The 17,653-nt window shown below is 29.4% G+C and overlaps 2 protein-coding genes across 2 annotated transcripts in view; both read left to right on the forward strand.

Moving 5' to 3' along the window:
* Positions 1–1,498, forward strand: part of LOC111710463 (uncharacterized) — a 25,626-nt gene extending 24,128 nt beyond the window's left edge. The window contains exon 14 of the mRNA XM_023484561.1: positions 1,294–1,498. Within this exon, the coding sequence (XP_023340329.1) occupies positions 1,294–1,404 (111 nt within the window). The 3' untranslated portion in view covers positions 1,405–1,498. The remainder of the gene's footprint in view (positions 1–1,293) is intronic.
* LOC111710464 (uncharacterized) overlaps positions 1–17,041 on the forward strand; it is a 20,015-nt gene extending 2,974 nt beyond the window's left edge. Inside the window, exons 2-6 of the mRNA XM_023484562.1 lie at positions 8,263–8,921; positions 11,508–11,542; positions 11,682–11,983; positions 13,876–13,966; positions 15,686–17,041. Coding sequence (XP_023340330.1) covers positions 8,889–8,921; positions 11,508–11,542; positions 11,682–11,983; positions 13,876–13,966; positions 15,686–15,788 — 564 coding nt within the window. The 5' untranslated portion in view covers positions 8,263–8,888 and the 3' untranslated portion in view covers positions 15,789–17,041. The remainder of the gene's footprint in view (positions 1–8,262; positions 8,922–11,507; positions 11,543–11,681; positions 11,984–13,875; positions 13,967–15,685) is intronic.
* The last annotated feature ends 612 nt before the right edge of the window (positions 17,042–17,653 follow it).

Below are 17,653 nucleotides of genomic sequence, written 5' to 3' on the forward strand. Positions count from 1 at the left end.
ATGAGCGTGACCTGAGTATGACAGGTTGTTTTCTAAGCTCACCCTGTGGTGTAGAAAGTACATCAGTAGATCCAGGGTTAGATAAGTATACCCTACTTAACTAGATATTTTTACTACATATATATATATACTATATAAAACATATCATCACATCATCAAAATAAAGAAACCGGGGAAAAACTTAGACTCGTCAAATTTTCTATTTTAGAAAAAAATGTTCGCAAATAAAGATCTAAGTTTTTGTTTTCGAATCCCATTTTCGAATGACTTATCGAAATTTCACGATTGTCAAATCACGACAAAAGACAAAATTCAAACGTCAGATCGTCATATATATTCACAGATTTTGTTGTCGTCCTTAAAAACTCATTCTTTCTGGGCAATCCTGTGGTTGAACAAGCCGCCTGAGCCTATATAGTTGAACTACTTCTCCGTATTTATTTAAATCTACCTCGGAATGAGTTTGTAAAGGTATTATTAGGGTTTCTGTTGAAATTGTGCAAATTTAGAAAGGAATGATTCTCGAAATATTTTCAAAAATCTAATAAATATTTGAAAATGAATGATGCCGACTAAACAGACAAATATAAACATGCAGGGTTACTCACTAAGGATGAGATTTTAGAGACAACTTTTCAGAATGTATTCTGTCTGTTTCCTTATACTTAGGAATCCCTGTAGCTGTATTCTGTCTGTTTCCTTATATTTAGGAATCCCTGTAACTGTATTCTGTCTGTTTCCTTATATTAGAAATCCCTGTAACTGTAAACCTGTTTTTTTCTTTCCCAAATCATTATATAATCCATTGAAATACTAGGTACACGCAGACGAATACATTTAATCTTAGAATCGTCATATTTGATGAGTTTCCGGTCTTCTTTACAGTCTTATTCTTTGTGGGTAACCCTGTAGCTTGAAATCTGAGATATATGGATTCAACATACTAATGCAAGGGAAGTTATTTCAGAGGTGAACACATTTTTTGTACTGCAGTGTACTGTCTTTGGGCGGAAAAGTAAACAAAAGACGGATGTCACAGCCTGACATGGAATCCATTTTTACAAAAAAAAATCTATGAAATATTATGGTCATAGGAAACTATAATGTGAATTATCAAAATTATCAAAATATTAAATGCTTTTATCCTCCTCGGATACTAAACGAACACTGATGCATCTATTCTTGTTTACAAATTCCGCCCAGAGAGAACTGGTTTCAATATGTGCGAGTATATGCGACTGCAATTAACTTTCCTTGCATTATAACCTTGTTTGGATTAATCTTGTATTCTAGAAAGATGTGGCTTCATCTGTAGTACGAGTCTACCATGAAACCTCAGCATCTACAGAATTAACGGAATCTCAGAAAATTCAAGAAATTATTGAAGAAATGGCAATTAAATAAACTTATAACTGTATAATAAAACACGTTGAACTAAATCAAATTAAACGTAGAATTGAAATCTTATAAACCCTCTTATTGAAGAGCTATAATTGAGAAGAATAAACATGTTTTTAATTTCTATAAATATATAAACGGATAAATTTGCTTTTCTCATACGTGTGTTTAAAATCAAAACTATTGGAGCTATGTTGTCACAAAGTCATACCAGTAATATCGCAAAAATTTGACATTCTCCTTCTGTCTATAGTGAAACAGAGTACTTGCCACAAACTTAGGTTTTCTAATCCCTATATCTTGATGAAGTTAACGTTTGATATTTCAAACTTACACTTTTTCATATAACAGAATTCACAGAAAAATCAGAAGTCTGCAACATCGGGTTGCAAAGATATAGAGATTAAAAAACGAGAGTTTGTGGCAAGAACTCAGTTCCTTTTAACACATTATTATAAAAATGTACATATTTGTGTCGTGTACAAGATCTATTTAAAAAGAACCTGCCAAAACTTGACAGGTTTTTGTCTTTAAAATAAATTTGTGTAATTTTTTTGCATTTATTACTAACCAAACTATTATCTATTTGCCTTTTCGATAAAAATAAAGATTATTTAAGAAATGACAAGTAAATTGACTCATTCCTATATAATAATATTTAAATTTTTGATAGATTATTATCAAAATGTATATATATCTATAGCCTACCTAAGGATTTGAGTTTTTGCCACAAGCATAATTTTTCTAATCCCTAAATCTTTGCAACCTGATGGTGTAAACCTTTCATATCTCAAACTTATTTATTTTAACAGAATTTATATTTTAAAAATATTAAAAGTCAACGTAATCAGATTTAAAAAATATCTGGATTAGAAAATCAGAGATTGATGCAAAAACGATTTGCTTTATCTATAAAATAGAACAATTGTATTATTTATAAAATATAATAAAAAATACGTGTTTGCATTTATTTATGACAAAAATGTTATCTATTCGCCTTTTTGTTTGTTAAAAATTAATAAAAGAAATGGCGTACACCTGAGTTGAGTTTTTGTCACAAAAATAAATATTCTAATCCCTAAATCTTTGCAATCTGATGACGTGTAAACCTTAGATAATTCGAACTTACTTGATCTTTTAGAAATCAGTAATTGTGGCAAAAATGCAATTCCTTTTTATTTAAAATAGAAGAGAACAAGTATATTATTTATATAATATTATTTTGTAAAATTTTTAATTTGTTTACATTTACTTCTGACAAAAGTTTTACTAATTTGTTTTGTTGGTTTAAATCTAATCAACATAAAACGGAATAACAAAAATATTTTTAAATAACAGAAACAAATATTATAATAAACAGTTTTGCCAATAATGGTAGAAGCTGAAAATCCATCTCTAAACTAATAAAAATCCTTAAAGTCAAAAAATTATGTATTTTTTTGAAAGCGGAAGATTTACAGGTTAATGTTAATAAAGAAAAATAAAAATAAAAAATAAATAAATCTAGTGTGAATCTGCTGACCTAAAGAATTCAGACGAAATTGAGTAGAAAAGAATTCGATAAATAGTTCCGGACTGTAGGAGCTTCATGCCAGGGGTGTAAAGATTGTAATTATGTATACACTGAATATAAATTAAAAACTAGACTCAGCCTACTCAATTAATTACATTATACTCAGCCTACTCAATTTATTACATTATAAATCACCTTGAAAGTTAAAACAACTTTTTCATTTAATTTATTTACCCTTATCCTCATTCTCATTGTGCTAGTTTTATTTCTTTGAAACAAGAAGTGGTTTCACGTAGTTCATACAGTTCAACTATTATTCAGTTCTTGGACAAACAAGATATGTACATTGTAAATTGCACAGCGTATTGTACTTGTACATGAACCATAGAAATTGATTCTTTGCCACAAACTCAACTGATCTAATCCTTATATCTTTGCAATCTGATGGTATAAACCTTTGATATTTTAAATTCATAGTTTGAAATATCTAAGGTCTACGGAATTGGGTTGCAAAGAAACACAGAGACTAGAAAATCAGAAATTGTGGCAAAAATTCAATTTCTTTGATCAATAGCGAGAATTAGTTGTATCGTGTAAACTTAGTTAAACCACTTCTCTTCAACTTGAACCGGCGTACAAGAGAAGTGGTTCAACTTCGTAGCTCAACTATACTTCTTACTATTTATTATATGTGGGTCCAGAATCTGCAAGATATTGCAGATGTAGTTTTTATATTTCAATTATAAGAATAGCCATGCTCGTCTGTTCAGTATAATCATCTTTTCAAGACCATACTTGTCTTAAACATTCAACCCTTAGTGGTACAGCTCCGGGCATATTTTATAATACTTTATCAGTTATGCTTCTCATTGCCTTTACAGAACCCAAACCAAGGTTTAGAATTGATATTGCTGACTCACGTTAATCTAAAGTAAATTTCACGCACGATTGCAATATTATATGTTTTCAGCTGTTTTGGCGTTTATTGGATACAAACCAACAAACAAAACACCCAAGCAGAATAAATATATATACTAGGCCTTTCTTCGTACATCATAAAACTAAAATATTTTGCAAATTTTTCTGTGAGCATTGCTTAATATTGTCTTTAATCGATCTTATTCTGAGAAAAATTTTAATTTCGACATGACTTTCCGGATGGGGTCAGTTTTTGTTAGTTTGTTTTTATAAATTGAATTTTATCAGTTTATTTCTATGAAAAAAATGGGAACCATTACAGGATATTTAGATAATTGGAAAAAATCATATTCAAAGAAGTTTTTAATAAATAGGATGATTCTAGAATTGTATAAATTGTAATGCATAACTTGTGCCTTGTTTAAGGTTAAATATTTAAAACTGAAATTTAATCAACAAATCAACAATGAAAAGTAAAAATGATTGTTCATGTTTATGTTTTTTTTTAGGTTAGATTACATGATAGGACAATTTGAGGTAGTTGATACTTTTCTTTAAACCATGTTTAATGTTTCGTTGTTCGATTCTAATCATATCCATAAAATGTTTAATCGACAATCTTTTGATTCAGAATGCAAATTTGCAAAAAAAATTATTTTTCCTAAATATTCGGATACCTCTTTCCTCTCTCGATCCGCCAATGATAAGAAATGCCAAAAATATCAAAAATTTAATTTAATTTAATGAAGAATACCAAAGGTTCAATTAATTTGATTATTCGGTGGATTGTGAGAGAATTGCAATTTGTATTCTTTAAACCTACAAGATCTTGATTTATGGTTTCTCAGAAAAAAGTGTGTTTAAAAATAATCTTTTTATTTCATTTCTCTCTAGATTTCTATTTTTTATCTATATTTAATTGTTGTTAACCGTAATCTCAATTAAGTGTAATCATGAATCAAAAAAATTAGATATTTGTTATTGGGAAAAAGAATAAAAACGGCAATTTAGAGCAAAGTGTTTCATCAACGACCCCCCCCCCTCCCCCTCCCCTTTCAGGTACATTGTACCTGCAGTTAACTTATTTTTGTAAAGAAACCTAATATATTTTCGAATGTTAGGCAAACTTTTAAAATTTAAAATGGTATTTAGAGCACATTACTTCGTTGACGACCCCCAGCGCCCACCCTTTCTGGGCATTGCAAATGTTCGAAACACTTTTTAGTTCAGTAAAACGACGTTTAGTAGGCTAAAAAAACTTAAACACATTACACACTTCTATCAAGTGTGACCCATTAAATATGAGAATTGTATGATTACATCTGTTTATATGAAGATCTGATAGTATGTATGTAATGAATTTGTATCTTTTAGGGCATCAAAATACATATTCAAATTATATCTATACAAGTAAGATATATCCACATATTTAATATATATTTATATATACTATATCTTGGGGACCCCGCCTTGCCTGGAAACAAAATGTTCTCTTTAAAAGTCAGCCCTCTCAACCTTAAACTTTCAAACGAAGCTATAAAGATATAGCTAGATACCTTAATATTTGTGTGTATTTGTAGAGATAGACTTGAAATGTGATTCCAATAATCTTAAAACTATAAACATAGTTTTCTGAAATTATATTAATATATATTTTAAGCTACGATTTTGAGAAATCTTAATCAGACGCTTCAAGAGAAATGTATAAGTTGTTCATGTTTAATAATATTTGATACTTTCAAAAATGAAATTTAAGAGCGCTTTTAAACATGAATAAAATTTTGAAATCAAATAAAGGAAATTTTTTGATTTAAATGTTGTATCATTAATTATAGAATTGACCCAGTTTTGATAAGATAAAGACTTTGAAGGCCTGTCAACCCAATTTTCAGTGATCCTCTATTAAAGCATGCAATACATGCCCCATCTTCAACAGTTCCTTTTTACCCTTTATTGGATTAACAATTAGGAAGATATCGTCGTTTTTCTGTCTTAAAACTATCCTCCCAATTTCCTTAATAAATCGGCATAAAACCGCAAGCCGGTTTCACAGGGAACCCCAATTAAAAGTTATTCATTTTCTGATATAAAAGTAAGCTTATTTCAGTCAGTTTTGCTTCTGCAAAAGTTTAAAGGTTACCGTTGTAAATCGGCATCTATACTCTTCAAATAAAGGGTCGCTTTACGTCAATAGTCCCTTTAACTTCTTTTTCTCTAAAAAATGAAACTTTTGTGAATTAAGAATGCTTTATATTCTTGAAATTTTAGACATGTTTGTGGCAACTAGTTTTCACATGATACAATTTTTTGAATTAGTTGCGCTTACAATGATCCAAACGTTGCAAGCTCACACGCAATAATTCATAGAATTCTAAAGACAAGTGTTTTGGTGTTCTAATTTGTCTGGGGCTCCACAAATTATAAGTTTGTTAGTGAGAAAAAATCAAGCCCAAGGCGTTGCAACCCCATTAAGTCGACCCGGTCTCGAAAATTGATGCAACTTTTGATAGCAGTCTTGATCTATGTGGCTAGCTAGCTAAGGGCAGAGCAATTTTTCAATCTTTTCAGTAAATATGTCATCCGTCCCTCCAGCCCACTAACTAGTTCTAATGAATGGGAACTTCTAGAATTAAATTGACATTTTTAAAATACCATCGTGTCTGCATTCATCTTTTTTTTCTTTTTTTTCGTCCTTTCATTTTTCCTCTTTTTTCTCCTTTTCTTTTCTTTTTTCTCCATTTATCTATTCTTATCTTCTTTATTCCCTCCTCAGTTCTTTTTCCCCATTTTCTCTCTTTTATTTTTCTATTTTTTCACATCTTTCATTGTATCTTCTTATCTTCTTTTTCCCTTTTTCTCCTCTTTTTACTCCTGTTCATTCTTTGTTTTATTCTATTTTCTCATTTTTTCCAGCCTTTGCTTTCTCCTGTTTGTTATTTTTTCTCCTTTTCTTTATTTTTTTCATCTATTTCCCTTCTTTTTTATATTTACCCTTTTCTTTTCCTTTACTTTTCTTTTTTCGTCCATTTTACCCTCTTTTCCCTATTCTTTTCTTTCCTCATTTATTCTATTTTTATTCCCTTTTTCCTTTATCTTCTTTTCTCATCTTTTTTATATTTTCTCCTTTACTTCTTCTGTCTCTTCCATTTGCCACTTTTTAATTACTTTCCTCTTCTATCCTTCTCTTTCCACTTCTATCCTTCTCTTTCCACTTCATTTACTTTTCATTCATTATTGTTGTTCTATATTTAAAAACTGCTTTTTCATGAAGCTTAAACATTCTAATCCTTTACAGTGCATTTTAGGCTTACTTGGTAGAATCTTTTACATGATGCTTATTGCGATGCATTTTTAAGTCAAGGTTTATCTAGATAAAGCATGAACTAGGTAAACACTGATAAAAAATATTCTACGCAGGATACTATGCAGTTCTCTAGTCTGTCCTATCAGCATATTACAAACAAACAAATATACTTTTATCATATTGCGATAACAAGTAAAAAACGAGGTCAAAACACTATAACCTTTAGAATGAGTTATATCATATTATGTATTCTTTAACTAGGTTTAATTTATTTTATCTTTTATATTTTGAATTAACTGCTTTCATCTTTAATTTAATTTTCTAATTTAAACTAAATTTAATCTCTATTCAGAAGATTTAGGGTTTTAGTTAAGCAAAATAACTTTGAACAGTTTTGAAGTTTTAGAACGGATTTAAAATATTAACCAAATTGTAAAATCATTTGGTCATTTATTATTTTTAAAATTTTTTTCGTCATTTTTTTAGAAAAATATGGGCTATTTTTCCAGGGGTCAGTTTTTGTTNACAGCTATAATGTTAAAAAACGAAGAAGTTCTTATGTAAGCCGTTATTTAGAAAAAAATGGAGGGTGGAACAAACACCCCCCCAGGCCCCCGTGATAGGGTTAAGGCAAATAGTTTTCCTAAACCTAAAAACCTAAAAATCATGTGAGAATAGAACTAAAAACTGTCAACAAAGATCATACTTTTGCTTGTTGTTAACAATATTTTATGAAAATATTTTCTTAAATTCTGTATCAAATAAGATTTATAAACATGATGTAAGTGTAATTGTAAACTTTAATGCACGTTTTAACAAAGCTAAATATCATAAAGTTAAAACAAAAATTAGAAATACAAGAATTTTACCACATTATTTCCATAATTCAGTACAAACATAGACAAAAGTGAAAAAAGTCCAAGATAAAGAATGACAAATGAAAGATTGTGACAAAAATAAATTAGGAAGTGAGAAAAGAACTATAAAAAAAGATTATAAATATAAAAAAACAGGATTTAAAAAAGAACTTGTATAGTTGATTAAAAAATACATTGAACAGTTAGCACAAATGTAAAGCTATATTCAGCTAGTAATCAAGTTTATCAATAAATAACCTATATTTTTTCAGATTTTTGCTGACGAGTTTAAAATAGGACTGAAATAACTTGAGAGCTCAACCGAATAGTTAACTTGAGAGTTTAACTTCAGAGTTAACTACACAACTCAACTGAAGACTAAAGAGTTAACTAAACAGTTTAACCGTTAAGAGTAACTTACAAAATTAATCCGAAGAGTTTTCTAATCTCTGAAGAGTTCTACTAAAGAGTTAACTAAAGAGTCCGAAGAAACAACTACAGAGTTGAACCGAAGAAATAACTCCAGAGTTGAGCCGAAGAAATATCTACAGAGTTGAACCGAAGAAATAACTACAGAGTTGAACCGAAGAAATAACTCCCGAGTTGAACCGAAGAAATAACTACAGAGTTGAACCGAAGAAATAACTACAGAGTTGAACCGAAGAAATAACTCCCGAGTTGAACCGAAGAAATAACTACAGAGTTGAACCGAAGAAATAACTACAGAGTTGAACCGAAGAAATAACTCCAGAGTTGTACCGAAGAAATATCTACAGAGTTTAACCGAAGAAATATCTACAGAGTTGAACCGAAGAAATAACTACAGAGTTGAACCGAAGAAATAACTACAAAGTTGAACCGAGGAGTAAGAGTCGGAGTTGTCAGAAAGTCATCAAATATGGAGGATGAACAAGAGAGATATAAACGAAAGGAAAAAATAACATTTGTTAAAAATATTACTTTAGTTCATTAACATTTCGATCGCTTAAATTAAATCATACTGAAAATAATTATCATTATTGTTCTAATTAATTCTTATTATTTGCCGGAGTATTTTAACAAGTATCATATTTCAGAGCTTAAGTTTTATTTTTCGTCTAGGGGTTTAAAATATTAATAAAGTTTAAAGGGACTGTCGGGATAATTTCAAGAAACCTCAATTGAAAGCACAGTCCTACCCTTGACCCCTTAGCTTTATTAGAGTAAAAAAATGAGAAAGATATCGTCTTGAAACAAAATCTAAAATCTAACCCTCTCAAATTATACCTTGTCTCTGGTGTAAAAAATCCCCCGCAAATCACATTTATAAAGCGCCGAAAGTAAAAATTACCAATTTTTTTATTGAAAAACAAGATCATTGTCATACGCCGATTTAACGGGTACTGAATTATGAATCGGACATTGTACCTTTAAGGCTTGTATCCATAGAGAATAGAATATATAGAGAGGAATTAAAAGAATCTCTCGGTATGAATTTTTTCAGTCCCTTTCAGCCTGAAAGGGAGTTCAAAGTGTACAAATCATGTAAATGTTCACAAATTATATGCAGTAGATACATTAATACAGTATGTTCCCTAGACTATCCATTTCAATTTCGAATTTTCTAAACTGTTAAATAAACTTTATAATGAATTAGGTGAATAAAAACATCATTTGATTTATAGTTATAAGGGAAAATCATCGTTTGTAAAGTGGAAGGCATAGAGTCTATATGAAATGATCATTGGTCAATTATGAAACCAGCCTATTTCATAATTTGGTTTTCTTTTAACAATAATTTTAGATTTTCTATATAATGATATTCCAGGGCCCAACAGGTTATATAGCATAAATATGTGAAGTACACCTGCAGTATGGAAACAGTACAACAAAATGGCCGTTTTACACTTTTTTCCATTAAATTCATCTCTATATATTCTATTCTCTATGCGTGTATCTGATGTACGGAGTGTACTACGAGTACTGCATGAACTTCAACTTTCATTGATTTATTTAAATCTCAAGCTTTCTGCACAAACTATTCTCGGTCTAAAAATACAAGGTTTAAAAGAGTTACTAGGCAAAATTAAAGAGACTGTAAAGGAGTTGATCACGTTATATAGACGGAGACACGTGACATTGATACTACACTGCCATTGGTGGGAGTGATGGTCACGTGATACGGACGTATTTAAATAATATTATTAATTATATCTATTAAAAATCAAAAGTTATTAAATTCAAATAACAATAGGAGCAAACCTGAGTTTTTCAGTCGCCTCCGGGATATACATAATCTTACATATATCTTATACAAAATCTTACATATATAAGGTTTGGTATAATTTTGACACAGTTTTATATCAATTTCTCGAGACAGGAACATCAGATAACTCTAATAGTTTTCGATAAACTGCTGAAATGCTCAGGTTTCAGCTTATACCCCCTTTAATTTTTCCTTTACAGTCCCTTTAATGGAGAAACATTTGGGGTAACGAAACTCGGGTAAAGGGGGAATATTTTCTAAATCTATAAAGATCTTTCATATGGGATAAAACAGGTGAAGAAAAGTTAACAAGGTGTGTCTGTTCAGTGTTTAAGAATAAATAGTTTGTAATTTGTCAGTCTGGACTTTTCACCAGAAACTTCACAATGCATCCGTAGCAAACTCATTCAAAATAATCTTGGAAAATTTTAAAAATGTTTACTATCGTACTTTCAATCATTATACACAAGCGCTTCAAAACTATTTCTTTTTAAACAAAGATAAAAGACACGCTTTTTTAGATTGAGTGACCGGCGTTGCCCGTTAAAATCTCAAAAATTGTCAAACGCACCACAGAAGACGACCTCCTTTGCCGAAAAGGACATTTAGAGTGATAAATGTTTTGCAGCAAAGAAATTTGTTTATCTCATATTTGTGCGTAAAATCAAAACTACAGGAGCTACAAGGTCACAAAGTCGTATCATGATGTCGCATTAATTTAACCTTTTCCTTCTGATTCCAGATGCACATTTCCTATCGTTCTATATAAAAATAATAATGCTGAAAGGAATTAGGAAAATTAAGAAGTGCAGTTAGGAATTAGGAAAATTAAGAAGTGCAGTTAGGAATTAGGAAAATTAAGAAAAATTTCTATGAAAGTTAGATTTAAACTTTTACAGAGAAATCCACGCTCCAGACTTTGTTGATTATTCCCGAGGCAGCTTTTATACTTCAAATATTTTTATTAAAGGAACTGTCTACGAAATATCAAGTGATCAAGAAATTTGCAGATTTCTGCTGCAGATACATTGGAGGAAAACGTTGAAATAACGACAATATCTTCCACAGAATTAAAATAAAATAAATAAAAGTTTTAAACGTACAGGCATGTTCCTGTTCAAATGGAGGTTTATTCGAAATCACACCGAAAGTCCCTTTAAAAGTGAAAAAATTTAGAATAACCCAAATATGTTTGTAACATTTTCTAGATAATGCTCAATCGTCCTTTCTGGTGACAATTTTGTTTCAAATATTCAAATGTTAAATTTACAGAGTTCTGGACGTAGTTTCTTATCATCACTAGCCAGGTAGAAATCATTTAAAAAAAAATTTATTCCAAAATATTGTAAAATAGTCAAAATTTTGTAGATTTAATTTATTTCAAATTGAACATATGGTTGATGAATGTAACAAAACATGTTTATTATTACTTTTTTAAATATTTAGAAAATTCTCACAAAAGCAGAGTTCTGTGACAGCCGCTGAAACTATGGGAACAGAAACTGGGAAAAAGTTTAACAAAATAGACATTGATCGAGCAGACGTTGATCGATTAGACGTTGATCGAGTAGACATTGATCGAGTAGACACTGAAGATAGAGAAAATACAAAAGACAAAGAGATGAAAGTATTTTCTAGTGCTAAAATCATTGTTGACACTAAACACGTGGAGAAGGAGAAGAAGGAGAAGGAAGAGGGGAAAGAGGAAGAAAACAATGAAGATCAAATCATCAAGTCTTTGGACGAAGGTAAGATTACTGAGATGTTTATAAAGCATGAATCCAACTTTTTGCAGCAAAATATAAAAATTAGTAGTTGTCCAATTCTGAAAATATCTTTAATCAAATTTTCAAGGGACTTTGAACAAAATCAAATTTTTGAAACTTTTTACTGTAAAATTGAATTTTGTTAAAGGGAGTGACCGGCTATGTAAGGTAGTTGAACTGAGTATGCAGTGTTGTGGAAAACTTCTTTCGGATTATTTGAGACATATTAAACTTTTAAAAGATCTGTAAATCCTGAGTTTGAACGCAAATTCGACGTTCAGAACTCCTACTTTAGGGATGGATACGTTTTCGAAATTCGTTTTTTTTTCAACTATAAAAAAACGACGACAAAAATTATAAACAAAACTCTACAGTAAATTAATTAGTTGTTTCGGAACCGGTTCAGAAAATAAAAATTAATCTTATCATCGAAAATAAGTAATCTTGTCTAATAATTAGTTTCTATTTTCTCATTATTCTAGTTCTCATTATTCAAAAAGATTTTCGCAGATTTTCTTGAATTATTATTGAAAAGACGAAATTTGAAGAATTTAAAAAAATCTGCGAATAAATTCAAAGAAAATAAGAAATTCAATATAATAATGAAAACGAAATAATTTATTGACAAATTTCTTTTGAGAAATATGTTCCTAGCCACCTAATTAGATTATTGTAAGATTTTTTACTTTATTTTTCGTCGTCTGAAAACGTATCCACCCCCAAAGTAGGAGTTTTGAACGTCGACTTTGCGCTCAAAGTCAATATTTACAGATCTTTAAAAAGTTTTATATGTCTCAAATGAATCCGAAAGAAGCTTTCCACAACACTGCATACTCAGTTCAACTACTTCGCATAGACGGTCACTCCCTTTAAGTAAGTCTTAAACATATATTACCTTTAACTATTTCTAACAACATCCATGGATGAAACATCAATGTTTTCTGTATTTATTCGTGTTCGTGGGCTTTCCCAGAAATGAGCCTGACAATAAATTGCTTTCTCAGACAATTCTTAGGGTTAAGTTCAAAAGAAAGTTTTCGAGCTTTTTTATCAACACGATTTATAAAGAACATCAGAACATTTCACAGATTCTTCTCTTTCAAACATTTACTTTATACCTGTATTAAGTTTTTTTTTGTTAAAAAGGCTTTTTTTTGTAACAACCTTTTTACATTAGTATGATCTTATCATTTTTTAAATGACAAATGCAACATGAGCTAAAAACTTTAGAATGGTGGATATCGAGATTAATGCTTAATCCTCTCTTTTTCTTAATATCGAGACTGACCTAATCTTGTACTTGTATCCTGGAAAGTGTATAAAATTCAACCAATCAGAGTCGCGAATAAGAAGCCGATAAAGAAACTGAGGTTTTGTCACAAACTCAAATTGTCTAATCCCTATATCTTTACAATCTGATGATGCAAACCTTTGATATTTCAAACTTAGATTTTTTGGTTTAACAGAATTCATAGTTTGAAATATCAAAGGTCTACGACATTGGGTAGCAAAGATATAGAGATTAGAAAAGTAGAGTTTGTGACAAAAACTCAGTTCCTTTGAAGTTTTCCCGCGCCATTTAAGGTTAATATACAAAAAACGGGAGGGACTCTCTAATTTAAAAAAACGGTTTTTGATTTTTCTCTACTATATCCAAGAAAGAACAGTTTAAGAAGAAAATCAAAAGTGTGTCCATTGGATACTCAGATTAAGTAATCGTAATTAAGGATTCTAAAGTTTTCAGCTCTGACGAAATTTTCAAATTCTTAAACTTTTTTCAATACTGTGGAGCTAAGCTTTAGTCCAACTCCAATTTTATTTCAAACTCTCATAAATATTTTAAATATTTTTATCGATGTTTAATTCTATTCTAGGTAGCTTAAAGGAGGATCATAAAAGTAACCTCCAAGTATCCCAATCTCTACCTCCTTTCTGGCATAATCAAACCACACGCTCATATCCAAGGTTGGGATTTACGTCTTAAAGGGACTGTAAACCTAATTTTAGGTGTTTTTCTTTTTAAAATTTAAATACGTTCATTTGGGGTGTCTCGTCAGAATGTTCAAAAGCTAAAATCCCCTGCTCATTGTAAATCTAAGTAACCATGCACTAAAAAAATTCAAACCAATCTATTTCAACCTTTATCTAGAAGAATCTGTTAGAGAGATCTTCTTGCTTAAATCTTAAAATTTTGTATTTTTTTCAGATTTATTTTCGCGGATTTTGTTACCAAGTCTATAACAAAGCAAAACAATATAGACAAACCATTTAGATTAGATAAAAGAAACCCGTCTCAGAGATTTATATATATAAAACAACGTCCCAATTCCTTGGATCTATATCTAGTCTGGCTGATTACACTGTTTTGCAATCGGCATTGTAAACTTTTTTATTTATAGAAAACAAAACATTAAATAAAAACATAATTTAGATATAGTAGGCAAAAGCTAAGAAGAAACATAAAGATTCCAGATTATTTTAAGATAGCGTACAGTAAACCCTAAAAAAGCCATTTAGTTTTTTTAATCAAATGTTTATATAGAGCTCTTTAAAACTGTTCCCATATATTTATGGCTATTTATTTATTTACGTAAAGTAGTATAAAACCCATTGATGACATTTCATAAATTCTTTCGCTGTATGGCTCATTCAGGGTTTAACTTTATTTAAAAATTCATACCTTTAAACTTAAGTTTAACGATTTAGAAAGTTAGATGGAACTAAATTTTTTAACAACAAAGAAAAACCTTATTTAAAAACACATGAAAGAAGAAAAGTTCAAATCATTTATTATGACAAAATTTCAAATTATACTGAGCAATGTTTTTTAACAAAAGTTTGAAATGTTTTGAAACTGATCTGTTTGTTTTAAAAGATTGATGATATTATAGTTTTGTAAATGATCCAAGATGTTTTTTCAAGTCTATAATTTTGAGAAAATTTGTTCAACATAATGAAGTTTGTGTATGTATTGTCTACATACAAAAATAAAAGCATAATATACTGTATCTTAATCAAACAATGTAATCTTTTTGATCTAATTGCTGCATGTTAACCTTTAATAGACAAAAATATATATTTATATTTCTAAATTCAATTCTTTAAATAATAAATCACAATAATTAAAAAAAGCGTTCAACGATTTGAAAAGGAACCATACACTGAGCATCGATTATAAAAAATCATAGTTTTCAATAGTTTTATAGTTTTAGTCTAAATATGAGATTATACAAATCATCCAAAGTTGAAAGCAAACTTTATAATTATATTATAGGAATTCATAGCAGAAAATTAAATATTAAATAGATCTATATTGTATAATATAAATACATTGTACAATATACAGGGCGAGCCCCCAAAAAAGTGTAATTTATAGTGTTGTCTTCTTTTTAAAACATTTTGTTTTCGTGAATATCTCATTTATGATATTTTCTTGTTTGTTTTACAAAAATCATTTTTGTAACTCACATGGCCCAAAAGAAATCCGTGAAACTTTTTTCATCAAACTAAAACAAAAATGTTATAATACATTATTTCTATCAAATACTAATATTTCATGAATATCGGGTTGACCAATTCACAGATAGTTTTATAAAAAATAAAATCCCAAACTTTATTTAAATCGATACAATGAATTGTTCAGTCGGCCATAAAATAAATGATATTATATGTTTTCTTGTTTAGGAAGAGTGGAGGAGGGAAGAAAAGTTTAACAAAGGAAGAAGCAAGACAGAAACTGATTGCTTGGCAAAAAGTTCAAATATTTCGAAGGAAAAGTGAGCGCTAGTCCGCGAGCTATTAATATCTACTTCAAGAGCTAGTCAGCGAGCTATTAATATCTACTTCAAGAGCTAGCCGCCTAGATATTAGTATGAAAGCTTATAGTTCTATGACAGTTAATATGCCAGCTACTAGTATACTTTGATAGCTAAAATACTAGCTGTTAATACTACGAGAGCTAGCCAGAGAGGTAAAAAATTATAGCTAGTATAGATAACTTCTTGTACTACGAGAACTGGCTTGTTAGCTACAAATACGTTATGAGATATCATGCTATCAACTAAAACGTTAAAAACTGGGTTTAAAAAAATAGTAATACATTCTAAAAAAATTTTCCATAGCAATCTAAAATTATGGAAGTCAATTAAACAAGTTTTGGTATTCTAATTATTAAAGTTTTTCATTTGATAAATGTGATGTACAACAAAAGGCCTGGAAAGTTTTAAATTTATGTGAAATACTTAAACAAAAAAGTTTTTATTGGATTTTTGAATATTCAAATATTCATTAGTTTATGCTTATATAGAACCCAGATTCTTTATTTTGTTATCGCATTATGTAGTAAATTCCAATGCCGCATTTTCTGTCTACTAATAGTACATGTAATCCTGGTTTAAGATTTGATCCCTGTATGAAAATGATAATTCCAACATTATGGATCATGCATGTATAGTTTTGGAGCAAGAATGAGAACCCAGTGAAAGTTGTCACCTTCCATGCAAAGATGGCAATGTCTGATTCACACTGGTACCATTAAAAGCTTTGTCAATTAATTGTCAATGAATTAGATAACTTTAAAAACTGTATGTTTTCAGTTGTGGTTTCGTGACAAAAGTGACTTTTGCATTTCTACTCCAGGACAAGTTTAAAGGTGTTTTCAAAATGTACACCTTTAAACCTAGAAAAACAACAATATCTTCCACATTATTGATGAGATACAAGTTTAAAGGGTACCTTTGTGAATTGGATCTAATCCTTCTTTCAAATAAAGATTAAAAATCTAAAATATTTCTTTCGAATGCCAAATGAAGAAAACTAAATCTGTGATAAAATTCAGCTTTTAATTCTAATCGATGTAAAGTTAATGAATGTTAAAATAGTTAAAACAATCCAAGGCAAAAAAACTTATTATTTTCCTCGATACCCTTCTAATTAACTGTAAAAAAGCTCTGCTGACATTTCCTCTTTATTCTGTTGTAAAATGTACAGTGTTTGTAAAAGAAAAAGTTGTTTTGTTTTGTTTGCCATGGATTTTAATATATTTATAAATGGGTTTTCGTAAAATAAAAGATTTTTTAATAATATTTTTTCTGAAACAATCGATAGTTTTGCTATTTTTAAAAATGTTACCAAGTTTCAAATTTTTAAATAAGAACGAACTAAAAACAAAAATTCTCCAAATTTTGAACAAAAACAATATTATAACCAATTTCAACTTTAAAAAGTGTTTTTGAGAGTTTTTCCAAAACAAAATTCTGAATTCATCAAAATCCATTTTATTTACTTATATTTGATTTTGTTATGTTAAGAATGTATGCCTTCTAAGGTCTGAAGAATCCTCGAAAATTTGCTGATTGATTGATTAATAGAGAATGTTAAAATGTCGGTGTTCTCGTCGGAAATGAGAAAACAAAAGCTTGCAGAAAGGAATAAAGATGCTTTGTTGGCATTTTCCCATATTGAACATTTACACAGTTTTCTCTCATATCATAATATTATATTAATATATCCTTTACACAGGTTTCATTTTCTCTCATATAATAATATTATATTAATATATCCTTTACACAGGTTTCATTTTCTCTCATATGATAATATTATATTAATTTATCCTTTACACAGGTTTCATTTTCTCTCATATCATAATATTTT

Source organism: Eurytemora carolleeae, unplaced genomic scaffold (assembly GCF_000591075.1).
Source record: "Eurytemora carolleeae unplaced genomic scaffold, Eaff_2.0 scaffold124, whole genome shotgun sequence".
Taxonomy (NCBI): Eukaryota; Metazoa; Arthropoda; class Copepoda; order Calanoida; family Temoridae; genus Eurytemora; species Eurytemora carolleeae.